This window comes from Somniosus microcephalus, chromosome 21 (assembly GCF_052327205.1).
Source record: "Somniosus microcephalus isolate GS21.2 chromosome 21, FLI_Smic_1.0, whole genome shotgun sequence".
NCBI classification, from domain to species: domain Eukaryota; kingdom Metazoa; phylum Chordata; class Chondrichthyes; order Squaliformes; family Somniosidae; genus Somniosus; species Somniosus microcephalus.
The window spans coordinates 11,965,017-11,980,402 of NC_141007.1; the positions used below are offsets into that span (position 1 = coordinate 11,965,017).

Consider the following 15,386-nt stretch of genomic DNA (forward strand, 5'->3'; position numbering starts at 1 on the left):
AGTGCGAGCGCTGTGCGTTCTCTGAAATCAGTAGTGTGAGCATTGTGCGTTCTCTGAAATCAGTAGTGAGCGCTGTGCATTCTCTGAAATCAGTAGTGTGAGAGCTGTGCATCCTCTGAAATCAGTAGTGCGAGCGCTGTGTGTTCTCTGAAATCAGGAGTGCAAGCGCTGTGACGTAATAAAACTCACTACGCACTTGGTTTGAGCATAAAGCAAGGCTTTAATCAACTTGTTTCAGAACATGGAGGTCTAGTTGTACTTCACTAGTTCCTTGTCTTACAAAATGTCCCTGGGCAAGCTGGGGCCGACGCCCGAGTATTTATACTCCTTGGACGGCGCCACCAGCTGGCCGTCCAGTGTTATTTCATAAGTAGTTTCTTGATGAATGATGAGATTTATAACATTCTTCCTGCCTAAAAGATTTGGAAGTCCTCTTAATGGAATAGGCGGACCACGAATAGCCGCAGTCTTTTAGATTTTTGTTTATGGCCAGAAGGCATGTCTCCCCGGCCCGTGTCTTGGTCCCTGGGCCGCTTGATCCGTACCGGTGGATCGACAGGGCCTGTGTTGCTCTGATTGATCCGAGGGAGGCTGGGGAGATCGTGACTCCGGGTGTGGGTCCCCACAGGCGCAGAACTGGCTTCGTCCCGTTGGTTAGCCGGGGATTGACCGGCATCCTGGCCCGGGGTGGCCATCCCATGGGGAGCGCTCTGCTCCCTGAGCGGATCCGGCGGGGCAGCCGGCAGATCCCTTGATGTCCCAGGTAGGGCGTCATCCTCGGGGGAGTGCAGAGTGTCGGTATCATCACCGCGGGTCCCTCCATCAGTTGGGTCCGCGGAACCGGCCGGACAGGGAGCCAGGTCCCAGAGCGAAACGGTGGACTCCCGGCCATCCGGGTACCGCACGTGTGCATACGTGGGGTTGACGTCCGTGAGTTCTACCTCGTCGACAAAAGGATCTGTTTTAGACGATCGGACGAATCTTTGGAGCAACATGGGGCCAGGAGCTGCCAACCATGACAGTAGAGACGTCCCATGGGTGGAGCGACGCTGGAAGCTGAAGAATCGCTCGTGAGGTGTGACATTGGTGGACGTAGAAAGGAGAGACCTGATGGAATGCAACGCGTCAGGGAGCATAGTTTCCCACTGCTGGTCTGGTAGATTGCGTGACCTCAGTGCAAGACGAACAGCATTCCAAATGATGGCGTTGTATCTCTCAACCTGTCCATTACCAATGGATGGTACGGTATCGTTTTACTTGTGGCGATTCCATGTTGGGAGAGATAACTTTTGAGTTCGCTTAACATGAAGGAGGGACCCCGATCAGAGTGGATGAAATTGGCCGTACCGCAAAGGGAAAAGACTTGATCAAGGCATTTGATCACTGTGGAAGTAAGCATATTGGGACAGGGGAAAGCAAAGGGAAAGCGTGAATATTCGTCTACCATAGTCAGTAAGTAGGTGTTCCACGTTGAGGAAGGCAATGGCCCTTTAAAGTCAATGCTGAGTCGCTGCATAGGCTGCATAGCGTGTATGAGCGAGCCATCCGATGGACGGAAGAATTGCGGTTTTAACTCCACACAAATTTTACAGGAGGAGCACGTTCCTTTCACATCTTCCGTAGAAAATGGGAGATTTTTAGATCGCACAAAGTGCAACATACGTGTAACGCCAGGATGGCAGTATGAAGACCCGCCAGAGTCGAAGTTGACATAGAAGAGCAGAATGCCCGCGTGAGGGTATCCGGGGCCACATTCTCTTTGCCGGGTCGATAATGTATGGTGTATCCAACGGCAGCCAATTCCATCCTCCAGAGTTGTATTTTGTTATTCTTGATCTTAGTGCATTTCCGGTTATCCAGCATAAAGGCCACGGAGCGCTGATCGGTTATAAGTGTGAAATGGCGACAAGCGAGAAAATTACTCCATTTACGTACTGCTTCGATGATGGCCGTAGCCTGCTTCTTGACAGGAGGATAATGGAGCTCGCTACCCTGCAAAGTTCTGGACAGAAATGCAACGGGTCGACCACCTTGATTCAAGGTAGCAGAGATCGCCACATCTGATGCATCGCACTCGACCACGAAAGGAAGATTTTCATCAATGGAATGAAGCGTGGCTTTTTCCAGTTGTCGCTTGAGGAGGTTGAAAGCTGAAATAGCCGTTGCCTCCAATGGAAATAACTTAGCGTGAAGCAGGGGCTGGATCCTGCCGGAGAAGTGGGGTATCCATTTCACATAATAGGCGAACATGCTGAGTGCCCGATAAAGAGAGCCGAGATTCGTAGGGGGAGGGAGCTCCTGAAGCGGACGAAGTCACTCCGGATCCGGTTTGATGACACCGTTGCCCACCCAGTAGCCAAGGATGTTGACTGATGGTATTGATTTCACAGATTTGGACTCATTTAAGGTTAAGTTGCGACGATGGAGAACGTCAGAAAATTTCTGGAGGTTGGCATCATGCTCCTTCTGGTCATGACCAGCAATGGCGATATTATCCAGATATGGAAAGGTGTCCGTTAAGTTCTCCTGTTTGACTAGGCTATCCATTGCCCGTTGAAAGACGGCCACCCCATTGGTGACCCCAAATGGAAGGTGACAAAACTGGTAAAGCCGACCATTGGCCTCAAAGGCTGTATACTTTTTGTCAGAGTCCTTTAACGGTACTTGATGATATGTGCTCTTTAAATCAAAAGTTGAAAATACCTTGTAGTTGGCAAGGTTATTGACCATGTCATTGACACGTGGTAGTGGGTAGGCATCCAGGTCGGTATACTGGTGAATAGTTTGCGAGTAATCGATGCAAAGACGTTTCATGTGTTGCTTCAGAGGATTTTTAACAGACGACTTGAGCCCGCCAGGAAGATGAACATGGCTCAATGATACCGTCAGCTAGAAGGCGAGAGATTTCTGCCTCGATAAAGGCTCAATCATCTTGGCTGAAACGTCGTGATTTAGTGACTATGGGCTTACATCGGGGGGAAAGACTGGCAAACAAGGAGGGCTCATCGAGCGAAGCCGCCGAAAGCGGACAAAACGGTACTTTGGAAATAGTAAGCTCTGGCTTTGACCCTCCAAACTCGAAAGTGAGTCTTTTGTGTTGTTTCTGGAAATCCTGTCCCAGGAGCACATCACTGCATAGGTTCTTGAGCACCCCGAGCCAGGTGGAGAAATAAGTGCGGCCATTGAGGATAAGGTTGACAAGACAAAAGCCAGAAGAATTGGTGGTCAGTGTCGTCAGAGCCATTGCAATTTCCCTGTCTGAGGGGTAAATACGCTGTTTTAACTTACTGACAGCCCGCTCACTAATGAAGCTGTCAGAGCTGCATGAGTCGATTAGTGCAATCAAAATGTGTCCATTTACCGAAACCTTCGTGGCTGCATGGGACAGACTTTGTGGAAAAATAGCTGTGATGGGAGGAGGGGCAGTTTTACCCTTGACAGCTGTAACCTTAGTAGTGGTTCTTGGGCGAGGAGCAGTTTTATAGATTGCAGCTGTAACCTTAGTAGTGGCTCTTGGGGGAGGAGCAGTTTTATAGAAAGTAGCTGCAAAACTAACAGGAGCTCTCGACCGGTATACCTTAGAAAAGTGGCTTTCTTACTAACAGTGGCTCTTGACTGGCATACCTTAGAAAAGTGACCTTTCTTGCTGCAATGATTGCAGGTTGCATTACGAGCAGGACAAAATTGAATATAATGGAACGCACCTCCACAGAAGAAACATTTCCTTCCGGATTGCCAAGATGCCGCTAGGGCGGGGTCGTCATCAGTCGTCATCCGTGAGGGCTTCCGCCCGAGGCCTATCGAAGGAGTCACTAAAAGTGATAGTAGCAGCCTGTGCACGTGGTGAAAGATAGGTATCTGCATTCCTCTTTGCTAAGTCCAGAGAACATGCCTGGTCATAGGCAGCCTGTAACTTGAGGGTTTTATTCTCCAACAGACGCTGACGTATGAAGGGAGACGCAATCCCATTAATAAAGGAATCATGAATTAACTCCTCCTGGTACTGCTCAGCTGTAACAGCTTTAAGATTACAATCCTTGCTGAGCCTGCGAAGTTTCTGAAGGAATTCGTCAAGTGATTCCCCGGGTTGTTGTCGAGTTGTGGCCAGTAGATGCTGGGCAAAAATTTCATTTGGGGACTTGACATATAGCTGCTGTATTATTTGGTTAGCGGCATCATAATCTACACAGTCTTCGATATAATCAAACACATGAGGGGATACATAATTAGCAAGTATCTCTAATTTATCAGGAACATTTTCACCACACGCCCTGAGGAAGTTGCTGAAAGTACGATACCAGTGTTTCCATACCTTAGCAGCTGTAAGTGAATTCGGGTCCAGGTCGAGACGGGCGGGGCTGAGTAGTTTCTCCATGATGGATCGATTACTTGTCTGAGTTCCCTTCTACGGTTCGAGTCGTAGCTGGCTGTTCCCGAAGTCACCCAAAGCGTGGAGTCGATATCAAGTTGATTAAATTGACATAATAAAACTCACCACACACTTGGTTTGAGCATAAAGCAAGGCTTTAATCAACTTGTTTCAGAACATGGAGGTCTAGTTGTACTTCACTAGTTCCTTGTCTTACAAAATGTCCCTGGGAAGCTGGGCCCACGCCCGAGTATTTATACTCCTTGGACGGCGCCACCAGCTGGGCGTCCAGCGTTATTTCATAAGTAGTTTCTTGATGAGATTTATAACACTGCATTCTCTGAAATCAGTAGTGCGAGCGCTGTGCGTTCTCTGAAATCAGTAGTGTGAGCGTTGTGCGTTCTCTGAACGAGGGCGTGTGAGCGCTGTGCGTTCTCTGAAATCATAGTGTGAGTGTTGTGCGTTCTCTGAACGAGGGAGTGTGAGCGCTGTGCGTTCTCTGAAATCAGTAGTGTGAGCGCTATGTTCTCTGAAATCAGTAGTGCGAGCGCTATGTTCTCTGAAATCAGTAGTGCGAGCGCTGTGCGTTCTCTGAAATCATAGTGTGAGCGTTGTGCGTTCTCTGAACGAGGGAGTGTGAGCGCTGTGCGTTCTCTGAAATCAGTAGTCTGAGTGCCATGTACCGCGGTTAATTTGTATTGTACCAGATGTGGACTGTATATTGTCATGTATTTGAACAAAAATTTTTATGAATAAAGTATATTTTTGAAACAAAAAAAAGGGCGAGATACCGCACCATAGCACGAATCAGAAAACCGAGGAGCAAAGAGGGTGACTCAGAACCTGCAGTTTCTGGCCAACAGAACACTTGGACTTGCTGTCTCTTTTAACCTCCCCTGTAAACTGGCCTTTCATGACCTCAGGGTGTCGCAAAGTGCTTCACAGTCACGGGCTAGATACAGAGTAAACAAAAAAGAGAATAATAATTTAGGGACATTTTGGTTTGAGCATCTTTTAGTTTAATTGGATCGTTAATGCTTTATTAATTGTGCCCTCCTCTTGAGGGGGTACCTATGAAACTGATGCTTGATTTGGTCATACTGAGCTAGAGGGAGGGCGAGAGAGAGACAGACAGACAGACAGACAGACATCTCAGTCTTAGCCTGAGACTGTTCCCCCTGGTTCTAGACTCTCCTGCCAGGGGAAACAGCCTCTCAGCATCTACCCCGTCAATCCCCCTCAGAATCTTACATTTCATTGAGATTTTATAAATGCCTTATTGAAATCCCTGGATCTATATCTATTGGATAATCCCTCATTTATTAGTTTAATTACCTGCCTGGCTTGAAAATGACTTTGATCCTAATTGCTTGGCTCTCGGGCGAGTGAAATTTCCCTCCTCCTGTTCTCCGAGACCACTTATAGCACCTTCACTACAGCCACAATGAGACGTTAAACAGAGACCCCGTCTGCCCTCAGGTGGATTCAAAAGATCCCAGGGCACTATTCGAAGACGAGCAGGAGAGTTATCCCCAGTGTCCTGGTCAATATTTATCCCTCAACCAACATCACTTAAAAAAAAATGCACGATGTGGTTATTTGTCTCATTGCTGTTTATGGGAGCTTGCTGTGCGCAAGTTGGCTGCTGCGTTTTCTACATTACAACAATTATCTTGGGGAAGCTAGATCAGCGTTTCTCAAACTGGGGTCTGTAGAGACTTTCCAGGGGTCCGCGACCGGAGGTAATTTCAAGCTTGCTCTTTATAAAACCGACACTGATTCAGTTCTTGCGAATTATTCTCAACGGCTGGGCCCGGCTCCCCACAGGAGGCCCACAGCTCTCGCTCACTTTGCAACGAGCGTTCCCTGCCGGTCGAGCCGATTCCTCTCCCTGGCGCCGCGACCCAGTGCCGTCCTCCCGACACCTGATCAGAGCGCCTGCGGGGCCCTTCAAACACGTGCCTGAACGTGTTCACGCAAACACGCTCAATCCCACAGTGCGGCTGTTCCAGAACGTGCCAGTGGGACGGTGTGGCGGGGAGTCGTGCTTCCAGCAGCGTCCCAGCGTGTGCACGGGCGCTCGTACCCTCACTCACCTTGGCCAGCCTGCTGACGGCTTTAAACATTGCCCAGCACTCAGTGGCCATCTGTTGCTGCGGAGTACCCAGAATTGGTGTGAGAAGCAGGCACACCCATCGCACTGATATCCGATTATTAAAACACTTCTTACATGCAGCACTTTCATATTATGAATATTATATATAGTATTATAATTTAGATGGGGGGTCCGTGATTAGTAACCCATTTGAAAAAGGGTCCTTCAACCAAAACAGTTTGAGACCTACTGAGCTGGATAAGCAGGAGGGAGAAAGGAATCGAAGGGTTTGCTGATCGGGTTACATGAAGAGGGGTGGGAGGAGGCTCGTGTGGAGCAGAAACACCGACATGGACCAGATGGGCCGAATGGCCTGTTTCTGAGCTGTAGACTCCATGTAGCCTTCACTTCACTACTGAACCAGCTGTTGCCCCTGGTGAATTTAGGTATCAAAACAGCTGGAGAGGATATAAAATGTGTAAACATTAGTGGATGAGGGGCATGCAGTGAGTTAGATACTATCCTTTGACCTTTGGGACCTAGATTCAAATCTAAACCAAATCTTTGAGGTGGATGTTTCTTCCCTCTCCCGGTTGTAAAGGTCCTACAGGAAATGAGTTGGACAGCCTCGGTCCAGTTCCTCGTGGGCATGGGCTCGCAGAATAAAACTAATTGGCAATCTCACTCCGAAGTCATGGGATGGCTGGTGTGGGAAACAGAAAGTCAAGCTGGTCTTGTGAGGTGGGGGCTGAGGCACAGAGAGTCATAACGGCACAGAAGGAGGCCATTCGGCCCATTGAGTCCGTGCCGGCTCTCCGTAGAGCAATCCAGTCAGTCCCATTCCCCCGCTCTATCCCTGTAGCCCTGCAGATTTATTTCCCTCAAGTGCCTATCCAGTCTCCCCTTGAAAACACTGAGTGTCCCCGCTTCCACCACTTCCGTCGGCAGTGAATTCCAGGTCCTCACCACTTGCTACGTAAAAAAGTTTATCCTCACATCCCCCCTGTATCTCTTGCCCAAAACCTTAAATCTGTGTCCCCCAGTCCTTGTACCATCAACTAGTGGGAACAGCCTTTCCCCGTCTAGCCTATCCAAACCCGTCATAATCTTGTACACCTCTATCAAATCACCCCTCAACCTCCTTTGCTCTAATGAAAACAAATCCAGCTTCTCCAACCTCTCCTTGTAGCTAAGATCCCCCTCCCCAGAACCATTCTGGTAAATCTGCTCTGCACCCTCTCAAGGGCCTTCACATCCTTCCTAAAGTGTGGTAACCAGAACTGGACGCAATACTCCAGTTGTGGCCTAACCAGCGCTTTATAAAGGTTCAGCATAACTTCTCCACTTTTGTACTCAATACCTCTATTTATGAAGCCCAAGATAGCATATGCTTTGCTAATCACTCTCTCAATATGTCCTGCCACCTTCAGGGACCTATGCACATTAACTCCCAGGTCCCTCTATCCCAGCACACTCTTTAAAACTGTGCTATTAAGTGTATATTGCCTCTCCCTGTTCCTTCTGCCAAAATGCATCACCTCGCACTTCTCTGTATTGAATTCCATCTGCCACTTGTCTGCCCATTCTGCTAGCCTTTCTATGTCCTGTTGCAGTCGATTGGTATCATCCTCACTGTTTGCCACACCCCCAAGTTTGGTGTCATTGGCAAATTTAGAAATGCTACTCTGTATTCCAATATCCAGGTCATTTATATATATCAAAAAAAGCAGTGGCCCCAGCGCTGACCCTTGGGGAAAGAACGACGATATACTTCCAAGTCCGATTGGTGTGTGACTTGGAGGGGAACTTGGAGGTAGTGGTGTTCCCATGTGCCTTCTGTCCCTGTCCTTCTAAGTGGTAGAGGTCACGGGTTTGGGAGGTGCTGTCGAAGAAGCCTTGGTGAGTTGCTACAGTGCATCTTGTAGATGGTACACACTGCAGACACGGTGCACCAGTGGTGGAGGGAGTGAATGTTTAAAGTGGTAGATGGGGTGTCAATCAAGCGGGCTGCTTTGTCTTGGATGGTGTCGAGCTCCTTGAGTGTTGTTGGAGCTGCACTCATCCAGGCAAGTGGAGAATATTTCATCACACTCCTGACTTGTAGATGGTGGAAAGGCTTTGCAGAGTCAGGAGGTGAGACACTCACTGCAGAATACCTAGCCTCTGACCTGCTCTTGTTGCCACAGTATTTATGTGGCTGGTCCAGTTAAGTTTCTGGTCAATGGTGACCCCCAGGATGTTGAAGATGGGGAATTCGGAGATGGTAATGCCGTTGAATGTCTTGTTGCATGCGGGCATGGACTGTTTCATTATCTGAGGAGTTGTGAATGGCACTGAACACTGTGCAGTCATCAGCGAACATCCCCATTTCTGACCTTATGTTGGAGGGAAGGTCATTGATGAACCAGCTGAAGATGGTTGGGCCTAGGACACTGCCTGGAGGACCTCCTGCAGCGATGTCCTAAGGCTGAGATGATTGACCTTCAATCACCACAACCATCTACCTTTGTGCCAGGTATGACTCCAGGCAGTGAAGAGTTATCCCTCGATTCCCATTGACTTCAATTTTACTCGGGCTCCTTGATGCCACACTTGGTCAAATGTTGCCTTGATGTGAAGGGCAGTCATTCTCACCTCACCTCTGGAATTCAGCTCCTTTGTCCATGTTTGGACCAAGGCTGTAATGAGGTCTGGAGCCGAGTGTCCTGGCGGAACCCAAACTGAGCATCGGTGAGCAGGTTACATCCGTCTTTCAAATGAGACGTTAAACCAAGGCCTCAGCTGCTCTCTCAGGTTGATGTAAAAGATCCCGTGGCATTATTTCGAATAAGAGTAGGTGAGTTATCCCTGGTGTCCTGGTCAATATTTATCCCACAATCAACATCACTAAAACATTGTCGGGTAGCTGCCACTGTTGGTTATTATGACATTGCTGTTTGTGGGAGCTTGCTGTGCGCAAATTGGCTGCCACATTTCCTGTATTACAACACTTCAACAAGTACTTCATTGGCTGTAAAGCGCTTTGGGATGTCCGGTGGTCAAGAAAGGCGCTATAGAAATGCAAGTCTTTCTTTTTTTATTGGTGAGTGCTGCTTGATAGCACTGCCGACGCCACCTTCCATCACTTTGCTGATGATTGAGAGTAGACCGAGGGGACGGTAATTGGCTGGATTGGGTTTGTCCTGCTTTTTGCGGACAGGTCATACCTGGGCAGTTTTCTATTGTCGGATAGATGCCAGTGTTGTAGCTGTACTGGAACAGCTTCACTAGAGGCGCAGCTAGTTCTGGAGCACAAGCCTTCAGCACGACAGCCGAGGTGTTGTCGGGGCCCATCGACATTGTTGTATCCAGTGTGCTCAACCGTTTCTTGATATCACGTGGAGTGAATCGAATTGGCTGAAGACTGGCTTCTGCGATGGTGGGGAGCTCAGGAGGAGGCCGATATGGATCATCCACTCGGCACTTCTGTCTGAAGACGGTTGCAAACGCTTCAGCCTTGTCTTTTGCACTCACGTGCTAGGCTCCGCCATCATTGAGGATGGGGATATTCATGGAGCCTCCTCCTCCTCTTAGCTATTTAATTGTCCACCGCCGTTCACGACTGGATGTGGCAGGACTGCAGAGCTTTGATCTGATCCGTTGGTTGTGGGATCGCTTAGCTCTGTCTATAGCATGCTGCTTCCACTGTTTAGCATGCATGTAGTCCTGTGTTGCAGCTTCCAGGTTGGCACCTCATTTTTAGGTATGCCTGGTGCTGCTTCTGGCATGCTCTTCTACACTCCTCACTTTAAGACGCTCCTTAAAACCTACCTCTTTGACCAAGCTTTTGGTCACCTGCCCTAATTTATCTTTATGCGGATCGGTGTCAAATTTTTTGTCTTAAAATACTCCTGTGCAGTGCCTTGGGACATTTTACTACGTTAAAGGCGCTATATAAATACAAGTTCTTTCTTGAATTTTGTCAGGTAAAAGGGGTTTCAAGGGATTACGGAGCTATGGCGGGTAAATGGAATTGAGGTGCAGGCCAGCCATGATCGAATTGAAGCTGAAGCGGCTGAATTCTGATAGAAGCTCCTGTTCCTGTGTTTATCCCGTGTGCAATCAGTGAGGTTTCAGCTCGTAGGAAGCGCGAGCTTGTCAAATCACCACCCTTTGGGAGAGAGTGCTAGAGAAGCTTTGGCGCCGGTATTGTGGCTGGGTCTGTTGGATTGGCACTGCACGCTGAGGTGCAGCAGCAACTCCCGAGTTCCACGGACACGCTGGGTTAAACGCTCGCTTTACGTTTTCTAAAACAATAAACCCTGTGCTGCTGGAGAAAGCTGGCAGCCAATGTGGAGAAAGACATGACTGGGAAAGAAAAGGGAATCGAGACCAGTGTGATTGAGAGTGTTATTTATATTATAAGTGCAGAAGAAGCATTTCATTACATGTACAAAAACCCATACAAGTGTCTACAGGGAGGGATACACTGGACAAGCCAAGCATATGCAGAGCGATCTAAGGCCAGCTCCACCCCAGACATGGCAGTTCCTCCACTTTCATTCATCCCCTCCTCTCCTGACAGTGCTGACTCTTGCTGGGGTACAGTTCCACTGGTGGCTGGTACTCACAGCTACCTTCGCCCAAATGCCCGTTCTTCGGCCTGATCCCGACCCCACCTGCTATCCACACAGGATAGCAATCAGGAGCAGGAACACCGACTGATTCTCACCCCCAATACGGACAACACTCGTCCCCAATGTCACCAGGGCTGCCCCACCCGAGATTAGACCGGGAATTAAACCCGGATCTGTCAGGCTCCATGTAACACAACCTTAACCCAATGAGTCTCTGGAGGGACTGGATATACAGATCTGCACCAGATGGATTGTAGGACAGTTGAACCCAAATCAGTGGTATTGGGACAGTGTGCAGGACTGTAAGTTTCAAAAAGATAACCCAGAGAAATTAGAATATAAATACACGTTTAGTATCGAAAATATAAGCCTTTTAAGGGCTGCAGTAGCATTTTGGTCGCACAGTATAAAAATCGCCAGGTAGTTGGGAGGCAGTGCAGTGGATTTGGTATGTTTCTATCCCATATGGAGGATACAAGAAGCATGATTCGCTGCTCAGCACCTGAGGGGGCCAATTGAGATACAAAACTGGGAGAGACATCCCACTTCGAGGTCGGGAAGCTCAGTCTCCACAGATGCTGCACATTCCGTGTAAATGCCAACATTCTGTACATTCCTTAAACCCAAGCATTCGCTGGCCCTCTGTCAATCCCAGTGGACAGGACAGCTGTCTCACCGCTGATGGGGAGTTACCAAAGTTTGCTCCCGAGTGCGACAGACCCAGAGTTCATCAGTGACGGTGGTTCCATGAATTATGAGGGCCTTTTACCGCGAGTGGGAATTCAGCACCGGAAGCGGGATGAGGCAACAGTGCCTGAACAAGACCTTATGTCATTCAAATGAAAACGGCAGGGAAACACTGGGGGGGGGGGTGGGTCACAGAGAGTGATACTTACATTCAGAACAAGTGTTACTCTCACTCCCAGAGAACACAGGGAGTTACTCTCACTCCCAGAGAACACAGAATTACTCACACCCAGAGAACACAGGGAGTTACTCTCACTCCCAGAGAACACAGAATTACTCACTCCCAGAGAACACAGGGAGTTACTCTCACTCCCAGAGAACACAGAATTACTCACACCCAGAGAACACAGGGAGTTACTCTCACTCCCAGAGAACACAGAATTACTCACTCCCAGAGAACACGGAATTACTCACTCCCAGAGAACATGGAATTACTCACTCCCAGAGAACATGGAATTACTCACTCCCAGAGAACACGGAATTACTCACTCCCAGAGAACACGGAATTACTCACACCCAGGGAACACAGGGAGTTACTCTCACACCCAGGGAACACAGGGAGTTACTCTCACACCCAGAGAACACAGGGAGTTACTCTCACACCCAGGGAACACAGGGAGTTACTCTCACACCCAGAGAACACAGGGAGTTACTCTCACACCCAGAGAACACAGGGAGTTACTCTCACACCCAGGGAACACAGGGAGTTACTCTCACACCCAGAGAACACAGGGAGTTACTCTCACACCCAGAGAACACAGGGAGTTACTCTCACACCCAGGGAACACAGGGAGTTACTCTCACACCCAGAGAACACAGGGAGTTACTCTCACACCCAGAGAACACAGGGAGTTACTCTCACACCCAGAGAACACAGGGAGTTACTCTCACACCCAGGGAACACAGGGAGTTACTCTCACACCCAGAGAACACAGGGAGTTACTCTCACACCCAGGGAACACAGGGAGTTACTCTCACACCCAGGGAACACAGGGAGTTACTCTCACACCCAGGGAACACAGGGAGTTACTCTCACACCCAGAGAACACAGGGAGTTACTCTCACACCCAGAGAACACAGGGAGTTACTCTCACACCCAGGGAACACAGGGAGTTACTCTCACACCCAGAGAACACAGGGAGTTACTCTCACACCCAGGGAACACAGGGAGTTACTCTCACACCCAGGGAACACAGGGAGTTACTCTCACACCCAGAGAACACAGGGAGTTACTCTCACACCCAGAGAACACAGGAAGTTACTCTAAAACACTTAGATCCCAGACTGTTGCTCTCACACCCACAGAGTAGAATTACTCGTCACAACTTGAATCAAATACTTGTTGAAAGTTTTCTGAACATTCTACAAAGATTAGTAGCCAATACCTGGATGGAAAAATAAGTACAATGGATGTTTGGTATTGAATACTTGTGACACCCAAAGTGTGAAACAGGTGGCGCAATGGCCAAGGGAGGTTTCTGTTGGTGATGACAAGCCCCTTGCATTGAGCAGCTGTAGGGAGAGCGCAGAAAAAACACAAGAATCTCCTGTGTCCTTGTCTGCTTCCTGGGGAGGCCTGGATTGAGGGCAAGTCAATTGGATTTTGAGAGGGAGGATGAGTTTTGAGGCAGTGTAAAATCTCAGGATAAGGTGAATGCAGAGTCTCCCATTCATCGTCAGTAGACCAGAAAATATTACAGCGATATCGTGGAGATGTCAAGTGATGTCAACCCAATGCACAGACAGGAGCAAGCATCCATCGTAACTGTCCATCTTAAAAGGTGCCCTTTATCTAAGGTGCTGACAAGCTGAGAGGCAGGCAGAGATGGGGGCCACTTCAGAGCTCCCTCATTGATGTGGTTCAGTATAAAGAGTCTGCAGTAGTCAGTACAGAGAGTGGGACTTTGTGGGTGCCAGTCCATAGATCAGGCCTCATACAACTTCCTCTCCGTCTGTTTGTTGATTGTTTCACCCGTCATCATTGTCCGAGTGATCTGTTGGGTGACGGTGGTCCCGCTTTCCATTCTTTGTGTCATGACAGTCATTCCATCTGGAACCAAACCCAGCAAATTAGTGTTTCAGAGCAGAGCAGGAGGCCCAGACATTCGGTTTCAGTACAGCAACCAGGTCAGGAGAAGAGTTCCCACTCCCGGCCGGGTACCACTCCAGGCCAAGTACCACACCGGGCCGAGTACCACTCCGGGCCGAATACCACACCGGGCCGAGAACCTCTCCGGGCCGAGAACCACTCCGGGCCGGGTACCACTCCGGGCCGAGTACCACTCCGGGCCGGGAACCACTGCAGGCCGGCTACCACTCCAGGCCGGGTACCACTCCAGGCCGGGTACCACTCCAGGCCGGGTACCACTCCAGGCCGGGTACCACTCCAGGCCGAGAACCACTCCAGGTCGAGAACCACTCCAGGCCGAGAACCACTCCAGGCCGAGAACCACTCCAGGCCGAGAACCACTCCAGGCCGAGTACCACTCCAGGCCGGGAACCACTCCAGGCCGAGAACCACTCCAGGCCGGGTACCACTCCAGGCCGGGTACCACTCCAGGCCGAGAACCACTCCAGGCCGGGTACCACTCCAGGCCGGGTACCACTCCAGGCCGGGTACCACTCCAGGCCGGGTACCACTCCAGGCCGGGTACCACTCCAGGCCGGGTACCACTCCAGGCCGGGTACCACTCCAGGCCGAGAACCACTCCAGGCCGAGAACCACTCCAGGCCGAGAACCACTCCAGGCCGAGAACCACTCCAGGCCGAGAACCACTCCAGCCCGAGAACCACTCCAGGCCGGGTACTACACCAGGCCGAGTACTACTCCAGGCCGGGTACCACACCAGGCCGGCTACCACTCCAGGCCGGCTACCACTCCAGGCCGAGAACCACTCCAGGCCGAGAACCACTCCAGGCCGAGAACCACTCCAGGCCGAGAACCACTCCAGGCCGGGTACTACACCAGGCCGGGTACTACACCAGGCCGGGTACTACACCACGCTGGGTACCACACTAGGCCAAGTACACCTTTATTGACTAGGCCAGCAGAGGGTTTGATTTTGATAATGTGGGGTGACTGCACCGAGTGCGGTTAGGACGTACCTGAGAAGAATGGGTCGATGGTGGACTGCATCAGGCTGGTCTGTGTGCTCATATTTCCAGGTACTGTGTAACCCTCATTACTCATTAGCATCATCTTATTGTATTCAGAAAGGCTCGCTAGGAAACAAAGATCAGAACATGGCTATTACAACACGGAACAAGTAAAGGCCACTGGGACCCATCCTTCCATAGCCCCTGCACAATCAACTGTTCAATGTCGAGGAAAAATTGGACAAACTTTCTCACCATATCCTTCAGTTCTTTCCCACCAGGTCTCTCAATCGCTGCACTCTCCAGAAACACTGCCAATTATCTCTTGGCCATTCGTAAACTGTCTATTTCATTGTTCTCGCCTGGTAGCTTATTCCACAACTTTTTTAAAAATTCGTTCCTGGGATGTGGGCAAGGCCAGAATTTATTGCCCATCCCTAATTGCCCCCAAGAAGGTGGTGGT

The 15,386-nt window shown here is 49.7% G+C and overlaps 1 protein-coding gene across 3 annotated transcripts in view; it reads right to left on the reverse strand.

Moving 5' to 3' along the window:
• Positions 1–10,839: 10,839 nt before the first annotated feature.
• Positions 10,840–15,386, reverse strand: part of itgb4 (integrin, beta 4) — a 181,584-nt gene continuing 177,037 nt past the window's right edge. For all 3 annotated transcript variants that reach the window (XM_085963248.1, XM_085963247.1, XM_085963246.1), the window contains 2 exons: positions 14,933–15,049; positions 10,840–13,877 (listed from right to left, as the gene is read on the reverse strand). In XM_085963248.1, coding sequence (XP_085819374.1) covers positions 13,753–13,877; positions 14,933–15,049 — 242 coding nt within the window. In that variant the 3' untranslated portion in view covers positions 10,840–13,752. The remainder of the gene's footprint in view (positions 13,878–14,932; positions 15,050–15,386) is intronic.